This window comes from Sminthopsis crassicaudata, chromosome 2, assembly GCF_048593235.1.
Source record: "Sminthopsis crassicaudata isolate SCR6 chromosome 2, ASM4859323v1, whole genome shotgun sequence".
Lineage (NCBI taxonomy): Eukaryota > Metazoa > Chordata > Mammalia > Dasyuromorphia > Dasyuridae > Sminthopsis > Sminthopsis crassicaudata.
Window position 1 is genome coordinate 523,250,654 of NC_133618.1, and position 20,221 is coordinate 523,270,874.

The window sequence follows — 20,221 nt, forward strand, 5'->3', positions numbered from 1 at the left end:
AGACTGATGTGGGACTTCAAAAACTTGTGGGGATCATTGGATTCCCTAACACGTGAAGCAATGGACAATAAATTGGTTTTGGACTATCTCTTGGTTACTGAAGAAGGCGTATGTGTGACTGATGTTTACATACCCTCCTTCTAGGACTTCTGGAAATCTTTTACAAAATCGTGTTGATTTATATTGTTTGTTATATTACTACTTGCATGTACAATTCCTATTTGTTACACCACATCAAGTCTGCACTGACTATGGGGAGAGTAATAGCCTCTGTGTTATTGCTATGTGCTTGTGTAATAACTCCCATGCTAATGGGTTTGTGCATACTTGTCTCTAATAAGGCCCTTCGACCCAGAAACCCACTAGCAATCCCCACTTCTCTTTGGTGCTTTTCATCTCCCTTCCTGAGATGTTGGGGAAGGCATGATTATCTCCCTTTTAGTGCTTTCATCTCCCCTCCTGAGAAGTCAGGGGGGGCATGATCACCTCCTTTTTGGGGTTCTCACCTCCTTGAAAAGTCAGGGATGGGGCGACCACCTGTGGTCTAAAACAAAAGAAAGGGGGAGATAGAAAGGGCTAGAACTTAGCAATGCACTTGGATAATGAAGCATGTGAGACTAATTGCCAATTGGACAGTTCCCTATTAACTTATTTGAAGGTTGACCCTCCCCAGCTGTTCTGTGCTGACTTGATTGGTGGGACAAAGAGGGGGAAGTGATGTGTGTGGGAGGAGGAGGAGGAAGAGGAATTGAGACGCAGAAGCTGACTCAGTCTCTCTGGTCGTTTGAGGGAGGAAGGCATACATGAGGTTGCTAGGCCTAAGCCCCTGACCTTGACCGTAAAAGATCAAGAATAAAGACGTTTAGTGATCCTGACTCCAGCTGATTTCTGGGAAGACAGAGTTCCAGCACATTAATTTGTGCGTTAGTATAGAATGTGTATATTTTTTTCAGGACTTATCCCAGATAATTGTACTATTCTCTTAATAGCCTTTAATAAAATTCTAGCCACAAGCACTGGGTAAGAAGTAAGACTTTATTCTGGTAGTGCTGGGAGATTCATCCACTCAATCACACTGTCTCCTTGATGAAGGACTCCTGTGGGTGCCTCTTTTGTAGCAAAAACTGATTATTTCCAAGGGTTTTTGAGTGACTCTTTCACCCACATTGGATAAAGCCAGTTCAACTTCTCTCAAAGCCTCTTGTGCTTCTTTTGTAAGCTGGCGTGGTGAATTTAAAGCACTGTCTCGGCTTAAAATGTCATATAGAGGTTGCAGTTGATTGGTAGTTAAGCCTAACACTGGACACATCCATTGGATATCTCCTATTAATTTTTGGAAATCATTTAAGGTGTCCAACTTCTCTGTTCTTAAAGAAAGCTTTTGTACTGTGAGTGGCTTAGGATATACTTCATATCCTAAATATTGAAAAGGCACATGTCTCTGAATTTTTTCTGTAGCTATATGCAGTTTGTAGTTCTTTAGTGTTTCTATGGTCTTTTGTAGACATGCTTCTAACATTTGTTCCTCAGGTGCACATCCCAAAATATCATCCATATGATGTAACAATATTACTTTTGGAAATGCTTTTCTTACTGGAGCAAGAGCAGCAGCAACATATATTTGGCACATAGTAGGGCTGTTTTTCATTCCCTGTGGCAAAACTGTCCATTCATATATTTTATTCTAAGGCTCAGCCAAATTAACACTAGGCACTGAAAAAGCAAATCTTTTCATATCCTCCTTATCTAGAGGGATAGAATAGAAACAATCCTTAATGTCTATAACATTAGTCTTTTTTTTCCTTGTATTTTTATTCCCAGCATTTAACACTTAATATATTAACTTATCTAGCTATCCTTATGCCAGCTCTCCTCATCCTTAAATAAGGCAAAAGGAGAAGCTTTCTTTCCTACTTCTAACTATATCCTATGTGTCCCTTCCACCATAATTTTTATTGCTTAACTTCTTGAAAGAAAACCAGTAACTCCATTTTCTCACTATTCATGCCCTCTTCCTGATACTCTGCAATCAAATTTCTTTTCCCACTATTCTATTGAAAATTTCTTCCAAAGGTTATCAAATGGCACTTCTGACTTCACAACATCTGATTTTTAAACAGTCTTCCATGTCTGAAAACTTATTATTTTTGACATTTCTCTGTCCACCTCTCATATCTAAGAAATAATAAAAACAAAGACTCATAAAAATTAGAAAGGAACTCAAAGGCCTTCTAGTCTACCCACATTTCTGAACAAGAATCACATTTATAATAAAAGGGAAAAAAAATCTTCCAGCCTTCACATATAAACCTTTCCTACGGGGAAAACCTATTCTCCTTCCTCCAGGGAATTGTATTCCATTAGTGACTAGATCTAATTCTTTGGTGCTTTTTTTCCCTAGTCACATCTAAATCTGCCTCTATAATACATCCCTTGTTTAAAAATTTTTATTTTCAAAACATATGCATGGACAATTTTTTAACATTAACCCTTGCAAAAACTTGATTTCCAATTTTCTCTCTCCTTACCCATCCCCTGCTCTAGATGGCAAGTAATCCAATAAATGTTAAACACGATAGAAATATGAATATATATTTATACAATTATCTTGCTGCAGAAGGAAAATCAAATCAAACAGGAAAAAAATGAGAAAAAATAAAATGCAAGCAAACAACAAAAAGAGTAAAAATGTTATCTATGTTGTGATCCACACTCAGTTCCCATTATCATTTCTCTGAATATAGATGACTTTATCACAAGATTATTGGAACTGATCTGAATCATCTCACTGTTGAAAAGAGCCATATCCATCAGAATTGATCATCATATAATCTTGTTGCCGTGAACAATGATCTCCTGGTTCTGCTCATTTCACTTAGCATCATGATGTTCATGTAAGTTTCTTCAGACCAGAAATCATCCTGCTGATCGTTTCTTATAGAACAATAATATTACATAACATTCATATAATATAACTTATTCAACTATTCTCCAACTAATGGGAATCCACTCAGTTTCTTGCCACTACAAAATGGGCCGCCACAAACATTTTTTGCATATAGAGATCCTTTGGGATATAAGCCCAGTAGAAATACTGGCGGGTCAAAGGGTATGCACAGTTTGATAACTTTTTGAGCACAGTTCCAAATTGCTCTCCAGAATGGCTGGATATGTTCACAGTTCTACCAATAATATACTAGTGTCCCAGTTTTCCCTCATCCCCTCCAACATTTGTCATTATCTTTTCCTGTCATTTTAGCCAATTTGAGAGGTGTGTAGTGGTATCTCAGAATTGTCTTAATTTCTCTGTTCAATAGTGATTTAGAACACCTTTTCATATGACTAGAAATGGTTTCAATTTCTTCATCTGAAAATTGCCTGCTCATATCCTTTGACCATTTATTAATTGGAGAATGGCTTGAATTCTTATAAATTTGAGTTAATTCTTTATACATTTTAGAAATGAGGCCTTTATCAGAACCCTTAAATCTATTACTACTTTCTTTGGACCAAGCAGAATAAGTCCAACCTCTATTCCACAAAATAGATCCTCAGAAACTTGGAAAGCAAGAATCATGTTTTCTTCCCCTCCCTCTACACCCTACTACTACTACCAACACACACACACACACACACACACACACACACACACACACACACACACACACCACATCTTAAGACTTTTCTTCAAGCTAAACAATTCAGTTTCTTCAACTGGTCCATCACATGACATGGCTTCTTCACCATTCTGATCACTCTTCTCTGTATACTCCTCAGTTTATCACTGCCACTCCTAAAACATGGTACTGGAGAATGAACACAGTACACCAAATATGCTATAACCAGGAGAGAATACAATAAGACTACTGAATTTAGCAAAGATGGCTGCTCGAACAGTCAAGCAGCTCAGTTCACCCATACTTACCACAGCAAAACAACCCCCCCCCCCAAAAAAATCACACCAGACTAATAAGTGAGCAATAAATCCAATTAAGAACTATAGTAATTAACTTCATCTGACCAAGAACTTCACAAGGTTGAGAGCTCAGTTATAATAGGAAAGGGCCCTGCCTGAAAAGCCAGCACCCAAATTGAAACCAACTGGAAAACTGCCATTCAGTCAGTCAATAAACATTTATTAAGTACCTATTGTGTGTCAGATACCTTGCTACCACTGAGTATACAAAGAAAGGCATAAGAGGAGAAAACAACAAAAAAAGAAACTAAAAGCAATAAGTAGCAGGGAGGTTAATTGACATGGAGGGCATGATGAAGTCCTGCATCCAGGATGGAAAATAATCTGAGGAGGTAAGTTTCAAAGTTGATTTTGCAGGCAGAATGATGAGTTTCTGGAAGTCATGAAATCCAGGAAAGCTGCCAAGTAGGAAATGATGAGATAAATTCCCTGAGTTCCCTTCTTAAATGATGAAGGATCAAGGAAGATGACTACCTTCCACCTCTCCAATCAGAGGCCAAAAGGTGCTGAGGAAATGTTAATTTCATTTTGCAGATGATACATTTCTGAAGACAATAAAGTTCAATCACAAGAAAGCTCAGTCATGGACATTTATAGGCTTAGGTCTCTTGGAGGTGTCCAGAATAGAGACAAAAGAGGAACATCACTCTACCCAAAAACATATCAGGGATCATAATCTGGTCCTGGTACAAAGACCCAATTCCAGAACTAGAGCTGGAGAGATTACTAAATAATACTTGACTTGGAGGGGAAGATTTTTTGTCTTTTACCTTTGTATCCCCACCACTTAAGGTGCCAATACATGGGAGATGCTTAAAAAACATTTGTTGACTTACACAAGTAATGGACCAGTTGACAATCAGAATAGACCCACCAGAAATTAATGAAGCCAAATAACAAGAGGATACATTAAAACAAAATCAAAATATGGCAGGGGGGAGAACAAAAAAAGAAGGGAGTATCTGCTATGAAAAACAAATGACCTGGGAAAAAAGGTCAAAGAGATTTAATCTAAGAATCATCAGAATACTGAAAAATATGACTTGGGAAAAAACCTGAACAGCATATTTCAATAAATCAAATTTAAACTGTCCAGATCTATTATAGAAGTCAAAGTAAAAACAGAAAAAAATCCAACAATGAAAAGGTTGTTTTGAGGATCAAATAAGGTAACACTACTTTTTTTTTTTTTTTTTTTTTTTTTCCCCCCCTGAGGCTGGGGTTAAGCCCAGGGTCACATAGCTAGTAAGTGTTAAGTGTCTGAGACCAAATTTGAACTCGGCTCCTCCTGAATTCAAGGCTGGTGCTCTATCCACTATGCCACTTAGCGGTAATACTAATTTTTTTAAAAAAGTATAAAAATTGATATTTGTAAAACAATGTCTAGTACATAATAGATAATACATAAATGCTTATTCCCTATCCCACCCAATTGATTCTGTTCTGAAAGTTTTAAAAGGAGGAAAGAACAGAAAGGTAAAAGAAAATACACATATAAAAAAAAAAGGAGAGTAAATGACATAGAATTTGCTATTTTTCATGAGAAATACATGAGGAAACATTGAGAAAGAGGTAAGGAATTCAAATAATAAACCTCATACTTGCCTCAGCAGGACAAAAAAAAAAAAAAAGGTAAAATACACAGAGATTTAGCATAGAAAGACATGAAAGTCAAGAATAAAAGCAGGAGTAGGGAGGGTACGATTTAAAGGGAAGTTGATACAGGGGAAAGAATAGTCACAAACAAAATAAGCTTTCTAAGCCCCAAAAAGGATTTGAAAAAAATGAATGGGAAACTAAAGGAGTATCTATCAACTGAGTAATGGTTGAATAAACTGTGGAAAATAAATATAACTGCACTATAAAAATTAATATTAGAGATCATTTCACACAATTTGGAACAGGAAATGATGCAGAATGAGGTGGCATGAAGCAGTTTAATTTATACAATAACAACAACTCTAAGAAAAAAACAATTTTAAATGACTTAAGAACAAATCAAATCAATTTCAAACTATCTCAAAATGACTTATAATAAAGTATATTACTCATTTATATTATAGGATAAAGCTTCTTAAACTCTGGGTCGTGACTCCATATAGGGTTGCATAATTCAATGTGAGCATAGTGAAATTAGGATTTATTGTCAATAAATATTTGATTTGTATACCTATTTAATATACCTATATACCCCAGAAGAAATAAAAATTTCTCCAGTAATAAAGGCCACGCAGAAAAAGTTTAAAAAGCACCAATACAGAAGACAAGATTCTCAGACAGACACTATGAATTTGTTTTGCTTATTTATGCTTATTTGTTGTTACAAGGTTTGGTTTTTTGTTAAGACCTAAAAAGAGTGGTCATGGTGATAACCAAAAGAAAAAAGAGAGAGAGAAAGAAAGAAAAAAAAAAGAAAAATTAAGAAAGTCATCAAAACATTTTTAAGAATTTGGAGAGTAGAGGAGGTAGTTTAAAAGCAAGCACAAAAAAAAAAGGACAGCAATATGAAAGTAACTTTTTAAAAAATTAAACAAGTAGTAAAGATAAAGATTCCATTTTCTAGATAATCTTTTTGCACCTTTTTGTAGATGAAATTGTTTTGTTCTGTTGTTTTTGTTCTTTTTGTGTTTAAAAAAAATTTTTTTTAAGTTTTTAAATACAAGACCATTACATCCTTAATAGACACCAGGACTCTGATAATATTCCTGAGACTGATATAATTAATCTGCAAACATAAGCCGTTAGAAAATTTCACCAGCTATATGGGAATCTTTCTTTACAATGATCTCCTTTACAATGATATTTGCTCCCTATTTCACACATGTATTGATGTTAATTATCAGAGGGCCATCCAGAACAGTTAATTCTGGTATCTTTAAAGGAATTTTGCATAATAAGCTTGTTGAGGAGGGTCTTTTGAGTCAATATTTGGCTTTAGTGAATTAAATGCTTTTTTATGGTCAATAAATGTAATGTGCTGTTGTCTCCAGAAGCTGCCGATCGCTCTGTGGGAGGAGATCTGCTGTGTCAACTCAAATCTCTCGGATAGATTCTTCTTCCTGTAGATAGCCCCACTTTCCCTTCCTGCAGAGAGCAGCCTCAAGTCTCGTCCAGACAAACTCTCTCTTTCCTCCAGAGCTGCCCTCTTGTATCCTCCCAGAGAATGGGCATGGGATAATGCAAGGGCTTCTGGGAAAAATTACTTCAACCAATGAACTTGCTCTTCCTAAGCATGCAAGCTCTTCTCCAGGAATTCACAAGTAAAACTCCCAATAAAGGCCCGAACTAGAGAATTGTCAAGTACCGATTTAGCACTTAGTAAGAACCTAATATCTCATTATCTCATTAACACTTAGTAAGAATCTAACAAATAAATATTAAATACAATGGAATTTTATAATCAATAGTTTCAGTTAATTGTGATAATGAAGACATAATATATTATTTTTAAATCCCACCTGTTCCCTACCAAAACCCTAAATAAAGAATTCCCTCAATGAGTGTATAAACTATTCTCATAAAAAAACCATATTATAAAATCCACACATTAAACAGCTACTACATGAAAGATCCTGGGATATTTAGGCAAAAACCAGTTTACAAAGAGAGATAGATGGATACAATAGAAATTTACTGAGCTAAGGCTTCCACTGCAATATCAAAATTAGAAATTAATGTTGTACTAATGTTCTTGGTCTGGTATTCTTACTTAATTGGGAGCCATATCAAAAGAAAGGAATGGGTTTAATTACCTAAAAAAAAAGCAGAATGGTGTTATCAAGAGAATGTCCTTTTATCTAAAGAGAGAGGTATTCTTGTCTGTTTACCCAAAAAGTTATCCAGTGGACAGACCTTCTCTAAGAACACTCAATATAAATGACTCCTGAATTTGTAATGAGTATACATACTCCAAAACACCTAAGTATATAAATGACTTGAATTGTGTAGATCTGATAACCAGATCTAAATATGGTTGGTTAGCTAATCCACCATGGTCACTTCATCCCTCTTAGAATGGTAAGAATGTTTTGGATAATTTGAATGTGATATTAGGCTGGGTATTCTGTACTGTATGCTTCAATCAAAACACTAATTTTTTAGAACAAAGTTCAAAGTAAGCAAATAAAGAATTTTTTAAAATGGAAAGTTCAATTAAAACAAATTCCATCTGGCCAAATAAAGATTGATACAAAAAAAATATATATATACATATATGTATATATATATATATATTTTTGTATATATATATATATATATATATATATATGGAAGAAAGGATAGGTGATACCAATAAAAGTAATTTCATTTAGAAATTTAACCAATGTAAATAAATTGTCAAAATGTGGAGACTTAAAGACCATAAAAAGAGCCTTAGTCCACAAACACTTATTTTCCAAATGGAAGACACAGCAACCAAAGGAGAACACTAGTTTTGATTATACTTTGTAAAATCTTATGAAGAACAGTATAATTATAGATTATGAACAAATTAAAAGTAGGTAATAATACCAGTTTAAAGAAAACTTGGTGGAGCTGCCACATTCAAGTTCTAATGTCATTTTCCCACCTGTGTTATAAAGAGACTTTTAAAAATGGTGCTAAAGAGAATAAAAAAGAGACAGCTAGAAAGGATCAAGTATATACAAAGAAGAATCATGCTGGAGGGAACCCTATTATGAGTGCCTTGGAGAGTCAATTCATAAGTATCTGTAATTGAGGAAAAAGATAGAAAAGATGTGGAAAAATGTCTTACCTCATTTGACTAACCAAAAAAAAAAAAAAATTACAGACAAAAATCAACAAAAAACAGCTACTTACCTTAATGACCTATTTACCTACTTTCTTCTCTCTGTTTCTCTCTGCTTCCCTCTCCGCTTCTCTCTCTCTCTTTCTCTCTTCTCCCCCCTTCCTGCCTGTGTCTGTCTCTGTCTCTCTCTCTCCATTCCTCCCTCTGTCTGTCTGTCTCCCCCTTCTTCCTTCCTCCTTTCCCACCAGTAAATTTGTATCAAGAGAATCACTGACTAAGAGAATTATAAGGAACCCTTAGGTTCACCTACTCTAGCCCCTTCAGTTTACAAATGAGGAAAATTTAAGACCAAGAAAAAAGAACATAAAGAGAGTTCAGCACAAGTAGCTAGCTATTAGCTAAGAGACCTTCCTCCTAAAACTACTTAGAATCTAACTCTCCTGATCCCTAATGCACTATCATTCAGTCTCAGGAAAAACTCTACTCTGGCCCAAACTGTGAAGTAACAGAATTCTGTATTCATTTCTAAAAGTCACCAGAGTTCTTATGTTTCCAGGGTCATTCTGGTCAAGTTGGAAAGAATCTAGCAAATTGCTAACATTTTAGTATAAATTCATTTAATAAGGAATCCTTCCCAAGAGACAGGTACCTTTTTGAAAGAGGGCTGAAGAATCTAAAGAATGAAATCTCCAGTTGTAGATTCTATACAATCAAATCTCAGTAAAGAAAGATATTTAGAGATGCTTGTTTTAGTGCCCTTCAAATCATAGCACTAGGTCGCTCCCTATTCTGTTTATATGAAAGATGGCTCTGATCAAGCTAACACTTCTGTATCCACCATACTATTATGTTTTTTTAACATGATGACAAAATTTTAGAACCCCTACTGTAGACAAATAGTCTGTAGAATTCCAGGGTTCCATGACATGTAATATGTTCCTGCTCTAGATCCTCTCCCTAATATGTGATAAGTAAGATCCAAAAAAGTGAAAATAAAAACAATCTCAAAAATTTGAAGAACTTTGCAGATACTATAGAAATAACTTGCTAAAAACTTTGCTAAAAAGTTGCATTACAATTTATAATTAAAATGTATAATGTATAATTAAATTTCACCAATTGAACTCAACATTAATATTTTTCTATCAGTAAAATCAATTGCAATTTTTCATCTATTAATGCTAATCTATAATTAGATTTTATGTATTTCATCTTTGAAAATCTTTTCTTCATGGATAGAAATTACCAAACACTAACATTCAATCCACAAACATGTGATTTTAAGTGAGCCAAAAAGGCTACTTGTCATTTAAAAAAAAAAAAAATTTTTTTTCCTCTGGACACATTTCTTTGGCTGCAGCAAACAAACACAATTTAATTAATTCACCATTTGGTAAAGAGCTTTCCTTGCTTGGCTAGCAAATGGACCAGTTGGGAACTTGCTTTGGCTGCAGTCTCTTTTGCATCTTTCATTTTTATCAAGAAATTTTGCTTATAGTCAGTGTTCTAATTTCTCTGATAATTGCTATCATTTGATTTGAGAAGACTATAATGAGTATTTAGGATGGTGTATGGTGAACATATATGGTGAACACATATTGCATTCTTTTTATTTCAGCTATGGTGTCATTAAATAATAAACACAATGCTATGCTAACTCAATAAAATCATCCACACTCCAAAGCACATCATCTGAAATCCACTTTTCTTCTATTTTTTGTTTTGAAATGATAGGTATGCACTGATTATAGAAAATTATAGTGACAGCATTAGTACCCTGGACATCTTAGAATCAGCTGAAGTCAGGATAAGCAAAAGTCTTTATTCTTGGTCTTTTGGTATCGAAGTCAGGGGATTAGATATAGGAATCTTCACACCTCCTTTCTCTCTCTCCACTGCCAAAGAATGATTCTGCTTGTCCTACTCTACCCTCTGATCTCTCTCACCCTTCTCTGTCCACACATCCTCCAAGCATTAGGTTATCTTGCCTTAAGTGCATCTGCTCAGTTCTAGCCCTTTACAGAAAATATAAAATGTTGCAGGCAATACTCGTTTTTGAAACACTGTTGAATTATAACTGTCATTGCAAAGTATGGCAAGCAGCAGCAATGCAAAGGCAAAGTCATGAGAGCTCCACAACTGCTCGATTTTACCAAAGAAGCACAAAGCACTAACAATATATAAGCAAATGAGCATGGCTGTATTCCAACAAAATTTTATGAAAAACGAAATTTAAGTTTCACATAATTTTCATGTCATGAAATAATAGTCTTCTTTTGATTTTTTTTAACCATTTAAAAATGAAAAAACTAATGTAGTCCATGAAAAAACAAGTGATATCGGTCAGATTTAGTAGATGGCTGGACTTTACTTACCCCTGATTTACATAAGGAAGGTAAAGGAGTCTGTTGAGTCAGGAATAATATTAAGATAAACTCCTTTTCAATAATGCCTTTCACTCTTTCATAGAAAGAAATTATTGATGTGACTTGTTTTTCACGATGTCATGCTAGTTGCTATCCAATACAGCATGCTCTTCTTCTAGGATGACTGCATGTTGATGCAGATTACTTCCCTACTCTTACACACATACATACATACTACAGCTTTTACACAAAGTAGTCCTCACTCAGCATAAAAACAGTTCTCCACCTTAAGCAAACCTTCCCTCTCTACTCTGCTACCCTTTCACTTACCAATGGTCTCTCTTCTTCCTCTCACAGCATACCAATCAGGTTGTATATAGAAATTAAACAGCTCCTTTCAAGTAAAATAAAATGTTAAGTGACAAAAGCTTTAGCTATATTCAATTTATGCAAAAAAAAAAAAAAAGTGACAACCACTGCCTTTGATGAACTAATAATCTAAAGGCAAATCATTTATTCAATGTCACCAAGTGATATCTTTTTTTTTTTTTAAGTTGGACTGAATTTTCTCTAGGATTCCTTCCAACTCCATCTATCCTCTATAACAAATGTAAAATTACATCCAGTAAAACCTCCCTAACTTAGATTAAACAGAGGAAAAGTCTGAATCAGTAAAGACAGAAACATACATCTGAAGATCATAGTTTTGTTACTTTCAGATAAACATAGTAACTAAACTAAAACTGGGTTATTGCTAGTTGAGGTTCATTAGTGTTCTTATCATGGATCAATCAATCCTGGAGAATTAAACACCTATAACATAATAGGCACTGTGCTAAATACTAAAAGTGCAAGAGAAAAAAACAAGATTCCCTGTTCTCAAGCTTTCAAACTAGCCAGAACTCACTATGCAAGCATACAAATATGCTCAAATAAATATAGATACAAAATGATTTGGGCAGTGAAAGACTTCCAAGTAGAATGGAGTGTTTAAAAATGAAGTTTGTTCAATATGAAGAGGGAGTAGGCATGATCAACAACTAATGCAAAAACAAGATTACAGATGAGGGTATCATGTGCAGAACCAGCAAGAAACCTAGTTTAATTGGAACCCTAATGTTCATGAAAAGGAACAATGTACAAATAAGTCAGGAAAGACAGTTGGAGGTCAAGTGAAGGGATTTAAATGACAAACAGGAAATGTTATTTTTAATCCGAGAACTAATTTGAAATCAATAGATTACTGAGTGTAGGAAAATGACATGGTCAGACCTACACCTAGGGAAACTTTAGCAACTATGTGGAAAATGGATTAGAATAGGGAAGGAATTGAGGCAGGGCCACTAATTAGGACGCCTCTATAATAATTCAGGTAAGGACTGCTGAAAGCCTAAATTAGAGTAGAAATGTGAAAAGCAATAAGAAGATAGAAATAATTAGATTTGATAATTAACTAGATACAACAAAGAGAGTAAGGAGTTAAGTTTTGATTACCAAAGTTACAAATGTAAATGAAAACAATAGCTAGTACTTAGATAATGTCTACTATATGCTAGGCACTTCACCAAGTACTTTATAAACATTATTTCAGTTGATTCTTACAACAATCCTGGAAGCCAGGTGCTATTAGCACCATTTTATGGTTGAAGAAACTAAGGTGAACAGGTTAAGTGACTTGCCCACAGTCACATAGCTAACAAGTCTGAGGCCAGATCTGAATTCAGATGCCCCAGACTCTAAAACCAGTGTTCTATCTGCTTGAAACGAGGAAGGAAAGACACCCATAAGGAAGTTCGAGATTGATACTTAATAAAATATCAATGCCATCTAAATGTGTGATTCATGGCTATATTGATTCATTCAGTAAATATTCAGCCAATATACCCATCCCACCCCATCTCACCCACACAAAAAATTTCTGAAATCTCTATTGCCGTGGCTTGCAACAACAAATCCAACTGATTCCTGGGTTAAAACAATAGTTTCCAAGCTGCTCTCATTCAATCCTCCTCTTATCTCACTATACCCCACCACCATTAATCCATCTTTACATGTCAATAGATGTTACTCCTCTGTTCTTCCATGTCTAGAGTTCAAGACTGAATGTAATCTGGACTCAGGTGACTTATCCAACCTTATACTACATACAGTTTAATAAACTAATTCAGCCTGTCTCATCACTATTCTATGACTAAGCTATACTCATTCTTCTCTCATACCTAACCTAGAATGTTGTTTCTTCTTCACTATCCAAACCTTATCTAGCCCTTAAGTCCACTTTCCTCTCAAAAACTTTGTCTTGACAAGTCCTTATTGATTTTCATCACCTATAAACTTCAATCTAAATCTATGTGGTCTTATATTTTGTAGTTATTCCAAGTTAAGTTTTTTCTCCTTAATTAAACTTAACTAGTCCCTTGATGAGAGGAAGAATACTTTAGACTTCTCTGTATCCCTCAAAATGTCTAACAAAGGGAGAGTCCAAGTAAGCACTCTTGATTGAGTTGAGCACTTAAAATACAGCTTATTCTCTTCAATAATCTAAACACATAATTTATTTTTCCCCTGAGGCAATTGTGGTTAAAGACTTGCTCAGGGTCACACAGCTAGGAAGTGTTAAATGTCAGACCAGATGTGAATTCCAGTCCTCCTGACTTCAGGACTGGTGCTCTATCCACTGTGCCACCTAGCTGCCCCCCTAAACATATAATTTCTTTACATATGAATTTCTAATTTATGTTCTTAGTAAATGTATTTTGTATAATTTAAAAGTAAGTTTGTGGTCCAATCCACTGCTCAAATTACCAAAATTACAGAACTGAGTTATAAGCTAGAACTCAAAAGTTAGAGATTTTATTGAAGTGGAAAGTAAATTGATATATGCTGAGAAGAAAGAAAAGTAGTAGAGTCAATTAGGATGCTTCCAACAAGTAAATTTTTAGTCAGATCTTAGAAAAAGTTATTGGCAAAGGTTGAGAAGAGGTCAGAAGACAATTCAAGGCAGAATGGGGAAATGAAAAATCAGAAAGGCAGAAAGACCTAATAATAAAATTAGCTGGCTACAATAGAATAGTCAAATTGAGGAATACTCAAGTATAGATTAGAAAGGCAAAAAGTAATGGAAAGAATTGTTGATAGAGGCTTCAACACTGATAATCAAATTTGAGATTAGCTAGGATGGATATTATTAATTAGGAAGCCATTATCTATCTCCTGGAATAAAAAGTTTCTGGAAAATTCCAGGAATTATGAAGTGGAGAAAGGAAGACAAATCTAAATAAAACACACTGAGAATCAATTGGACTTGAAGTCAACTAGATTAAAAGTAGAGACTATGTGCCTATCAAATGCAAATATCTCTTTTAATCCTCACAATAACTCCAGGAGGTGGGGTACTGTTATTACCTCTATTTTAAAGTTGAGGAAACTGAGGCAAACAAGTTAAATGACTTTTCCAGGTGGCAGGTCACAAAGCTGAGGTAGTCTGAGACTAGAGTTGAATTTAGAAACACTAGGCTCAGTCCTCTTTCCTCTTCACTAATCTAGCAGCAGCTAAAGGATTAGAGTTGAAAACTCTTATATACTCCAGTGCAGGATGATAAACACACTTACAGATTCAAAGACTTGTCTTTATAAGAATTCAATGTTAAATAATTATTGGTTTTATGAGAGCAGTGGAATAAAACACAGTTTGGTATGTATATGCCAGGCTAAAACTGGTTAAGTACATCAGAGAAAAAAAAAAAAAAGCAATGATTTGAAATGGACAAGTTTTAGCAATGCAGATTTAGGCTGGATAGAAGGAAAAATTTCCTAATAAATACAGTCATTTAAAAGTGCTATATAGGTTTCTTTTGGAATTACCAGATTTTCCTTAACTAGATGTCTTAAAGTATAGGTTAGAAACTGGTTCAGTTAGAGTTATTAGAGAATAACAAACAGCCCCATACCCTTTTCATCTCACTTCTGCTTTCATAAAACTACCCGTGAAACATCTCACAAGGAAAAAAGTATATAAGAAGACATATATGTCACTTTATTGATACCTAGGACTTCAATCTTGTTCTGGTTCTGAGGGAAAGGCCAGATGAGGTCAGGGTTAGTACTAGTTTATACTCAGGAGAACAAAGACATCTGACAATCTAGGATTAAGCAGATCTAAACACTTTTGAATTTAAAAACAAACAAACAAAAAAAAAAAAACCTTTTGTTTTGATTTTAGGCTATGCCTGTGATTTCACTGGTACAGGGCATTCCCAGTGAGGACTGTCCTTCTACCCAAGTAGATTTACAAGTTATAATCTTAGAAAGTTGTTCTGGGAAAGGCAGTTTAAGTGTAACTCAAGAGTCCACCTGAACCCAGGTCTTCTTGACTTAAAGGCCAGCTCTCAATCCACAAGATCAAACACTTCTACAAGGTTTAGGATAAACAAGAGGTTTGTTGAAACCTTTTATTAGCCAGAGACTCCTTGCATGAACTGATCAGTCATTAAAGTTCTTTAAATCTGATTCTCTGAGAAAGGAGCCTCCAAGGGAATAGGCACAGTCAGGCACACTACAGAGTGATTTTTTTGTTTTGGCTTCTTCTTTGTTGTTGGTGCAGTAGCATCAGTTGTGTCAGATCCCATTTGAAATTTTTTTTGGCACAGATACTGGAGTGGTTTGCTGTCTCCTTCTCAGCTCATTTTACAGATGAGAAAACTGACTTGCTCAGGGTCATACAGCCAGAAAGTATCTAAGGCCACATTTGAACTCAGGATGATGATCAGATCCCAGTGCTCATTCCACTACACCATCTACACCCATGGTCTTCTCTAAGTTCCCTTAATATTCCTTTCCTTAATATTCTGTGATCCTAGAAGACCAAAAGAGGAAAAACAATCTCTTGAGGGTAAAATGTCTGGTCCAGGTGAGCTTGTGGCCTAGACTAAAGATAGAAATCAACATGACAAGATATAGTTACTGCTTGATGAAAACTAAACTTAAAAATCAAGAAGTCTGTCAGCTATAAGTTATTACTGACAATGGGAAGAACAGGAACACAGAAAGGAAAAAATGGAATCAAAAAAAGCAACAGGATACAGAGTACAAGAATGTGTGTTTGTAGTCAAACCTGGGCTTGAATCTTGGCTCTGACCCTTACTAACTTGTCAGAAATTGTCATTTAATCTCTATGCCTCATTTTCCTCATCTGAAAAATGAGAGAATAGGCCTATATGACCTCCAAGTTGCCTTCCAATTCTGTATCTATGAACCTACTGATAAGGCAAGAACAAGAGGGAAAGTTATCAAAGGAATGCTGACTAAAGACTGAATAACAAAAGGTAGTAAGTACAACTGGATTCAGATCCATGAAACAGCCATACTTAGTTTTTTTTGTTAAAGAGGATAAGTCATGTTAGCTTACTTGTTATGCGGTCCTGAAACAGGGTCAAATTAAATATGGAAAAAACTAAGCAGAGAAAGCTAATTTACTTTAATTAAAGACACTAAAAGAGAAGAAACAGCAAGCAAGACATTGGAAGCTTTCCCTTTAGAATTACAACTCAAGCCACAGTCATGCTGCTTCAGTCCTAACTCACATGACACTTCAAGTCATAAGACCAGCTTTCTTGAGTAAGCTCACCATTAACAGGAACTATGAGTAAGAAAATAGATTGGAGTTTTATTTGTAATTAATATTAGTAAATTAAAAATCAGAATTCCAAGTCCTAGTGTTACTTGTTAATTCAATTCTAATTAAGCACCTACTTTGCTCAAGCCACTATGACAGTAGTAGGATCATGAACAACAGATACAATCGGAAAAGGGAAGTGTAAGAACTGGGTTTATGAGCCAACCCAGAAGGCAAATATCAGCTTACCACCTTTTTTTTTTTTTTTTTTTTTTTTTTTTTGGAGGCACAGTAGATAGACCAGAGTACAAACCTAGTCTCAGATACTGACCAACTGTGTGACCCTGGGCATGTGGCATACATACTATTTGCCTCAGTTTCAACTGAAAAAAACCAGGGATAATACCTACTTCCCAGGATTATTATAAGTCTAAAATGAGATAGAACAGAATTAGGTGCATTTAAACACTACATAAATAAATAATGGCTATTACCTTTTCTTTTTTTTTTTTTTTTCTTTCTCGGTCATCATTATTGTGATAACAAAAGAAAGTTCTGGAATAGGATTATAGAACAATATTTTTTCTAACATGCTTTACATACTAAAGGTGGATGCCTGCCCCTTCAATGTGGAAGACTCCTTCTCCACAGCTCCTATGGGAATAATTCCTTTTCAAGTCATCTCTGACACCTGATGGTTTTAAATACTATTTAGCCCTGTGTACAAGAAACCTTAATAATATTATATATTAGTCATAAGTCACATGTATATTTCTGTACAAAGTCTTCCTACACAGATGAAGTCAAGTTACTGATAATGAGAGCTATTTTCTAAAATAAAAAATGATGCTTTTATAAATGTTCCTTCTAATTCAGAATCAGTCTAAAAATATTAAAGAAGGCCAAAATATATACAAACTTTTGAGAAATTGTCATTTTTAAAAATACAGGTGCAATCGTAAAAAAAACCATAACACATAATGATTCTGCAGTTTTTATATACATCCGGTTTGAAAGCTAGCACCATATCAAAGAGTGTTTCTCCTTGCCAGAAGGGAGAGCATCACTGCTGTTTCAAATCTTATTCAAATGCATAATGGGCATTTACTCAAAAAAAAAAAAAAAAGAAAGATTTACCACAGAATGCAATTATTTTCTCATATTAATCAATGAAATTAGTCTCCTGTTAAAAGTGCCCTTATGGTTTCATGTGACTATGTTATACAACCAATAACCTATTCTTATAATTAACTGGATATAACTGTATAATGCTGTTTTTTAAAATGATTATTCATTTTTAACAGATTTCAAAATATATACTTAAATATGCCAATATATTTTCAGATAAAGTCATTGTCATACATAATGCACCAATTATGCTCTAATCCAAGCAGTAGCATCCTGAAATCCTAATACCCAAGTGTCCCCAAAGTCTTGGTGCTTCTGTATCACTTAATGTCGTGACCCAAGCAGTGTGGTCTTGAAATCTTAACAAAATACAGGTTGTCCCAAAGGTCTTGGTCAGGTTTCCAAATGATTTTATGCCCTGACCCAAAGAAGTGTTATGTTAAAATCACAACAAAATACAGGCTGTCCCAAAAGTCTTGGTGCAGTTTTGAGCTTCGTTAGAAATTTAGATCTATATGACTGTCAGCTTTAAAACTGCACCAAGACTTTTTGTATACCCCGTATCTGGGTGGTTTCATCCAATTTTAGAGCTATATCAAAGAAAAAGCAGGGAGGAAGAGAAGATGGGAGGGAAATCAGGAAGGAAGGAAGTTAGGAAGGGAGGAAGTAAGGAAGGGAGGGAGGAAGGGACGAAGGGAGGGAGGAAGGAAGGAAGGAAGGAAGGACGGGAGAGAGGAAGGGAGGGAGGAAGGAAGGAAGGAAGGAAGGAGAGATTAAGAGACAGAGACACAGAAATCTTGGCGACAATGTTCTTTTCCTCTCAGTTATTTGGGTACATGGTGTGGATTGGGTGTTTGTTGTTGTTGTTTAATCCATCTTGGTTAATAATTAAATGCTGTACTTGGAAAGGGTGGCAGAGAGTCCTGGGCAGGCTCATGGAGAACCAAGATGCAGGGTTTAGAAGGCCAAAGAGGAGATCACGCCCAACCCCCCGAGTCGCTGGGAGGGAGGCGGAGGCCCTCCGCCGGGAAGGGCCGTGGCCAAGCTCGCACAGGTGGTCAAGGCCAAGATCCGAACTCAGGCCAAACCTTTGTATGGCTCACTTAAAGAAAGCTTGCGGACTCACTGCACCGCCTTCACCTGCCTCCCCTCCCCCGGCAACTAAGAACCGGGAAGATCACGGTCTACCTACAGCTCCTCTAGGCACTCTCGGCAAGGCAAAGGAACGTTTCCCACACATCCTCCCACACCGTGGGGAGCTAAAGGGATGCCCGGGAGAGGAGGGAGGGGGAGGGGGGCGCCGCCCCGGCCGCCGGCAGCGACAGCTGCAGCAACGGCAGCAACGGCATCCACAGCAGCCCCTGGCCCAGGCTCGAGGAATCTAGATTCCAGTTCAGTCCCGACCAGCCCCGCCGCTCCTCCTGGTCGGGGCCACCCGCGCCCGCCCCGGTGAGTATTTCCCACACACACCTCCGCAGGGCCGGGCGGGACTCCCTCCCAGCCTTCCTCCCCTCACAGTCCGCAACTCCGGCCGGTGCCCCGCGGCGCCACCTGACGCTCCGGGTCTGCACCCAGCCCAGCCTGGGATAGGGGATGGGGGTGGGGGGAGTGCCACCCCCGCCGCCCCCGCCCCGCCGCGCGTGCAGAAGCCGCAGCTCACCGTGAAAGGGACATCCCCGACGCTGCCCACGGAGTAGCAGTTGTCCCCAGGATTGACAGCCCCAGTGAGGACCTGGTGCAGATGCATCTCCGGAGCTGGAACCCGAGCCCGGGGGCTGGGAGGAGGGCAGAGCAGAGCACCGAGTGCCACAGCTGCCGGCGTCTGGGAAAGGGACAGCCACCCCCCCGGGGGCGGGCTCCTCCTTAATGCCTCACCCCCTCCTCGTCTCGGCCATGGGGGAGCTCCGCCGCCGACACTGATGCGCGCCTCCCGGGACTACCGCTTTGCTACGGAAATGCCCGGATGCTCCCAAAGCCTGCTGCACCGGCGCACAAAAACTGGACCCGAGAGCGAGGCGGGGGCGGAGGCGGGGGCGGGGAGAGGGCAGCCCAGGCGCGTGAGGGAACTGTGCGCTAGTCCAGCGCGTGCGGCTAAGGAGAGAGGGGGCGGAGTAAAGGAAGATTTCAAGAGCACGCACACCCCCACTCCACCACCACCACCTCCGCCCAGACGCCGGGGAGCGCCGGGCAAACCCCCCCACTCCCTTCCCGTCCTTCCCCTCCCCTTTCCTCGCGGGCACGCGCTCTTGAGTACGCGCTTCGGTGACCCACTAGTCCGCCTTCCCGGTGTCCGGCGATTGCGCGCGCATGCATGCGGGAGTTCCCTGTGATCTGCGGACTGGGGCGGGGGTGGGGCGACACGTACGTCACTGACACTTTACTGTCCCCGG

At 37.4% G+C, this 20,221-nt stretch overlaps 1 protein-coding gene across 5 annotated transcripts in view; it reads right to left on the reverse strand.

Annotated features, from left to right (window-relative positions):
* DMXL2 (Dmx like 2) overlaps positions 1-19,765 on the reverse strand; it is a 140,025-nt gene extending 120,260 nt beyond the window's left edge. For 4 of the 5 annotated variants that reach the window (XM_074294513.1, XM_074294511.1, XM_074294512.1 and 1 more), the window contains exon 1: positions 19,492-19,710. In XM_074294513.1, coding sequence (XP_074150614.1) covers positions 19,492-19,578 — 87 coding nt within the window. In that variant the 5' untranslated portion in view covers positions 19,579-19,710. Of the gene's footprint in view, positions 1-19,491 lie in introns of all 5 variants that reach the window. The other variant, XM_074294514.1, reaches the window with a different exon arrangement.
* Between the last annotated feature and the right edge of the window lie 456 nt (positions 19,766-20,221).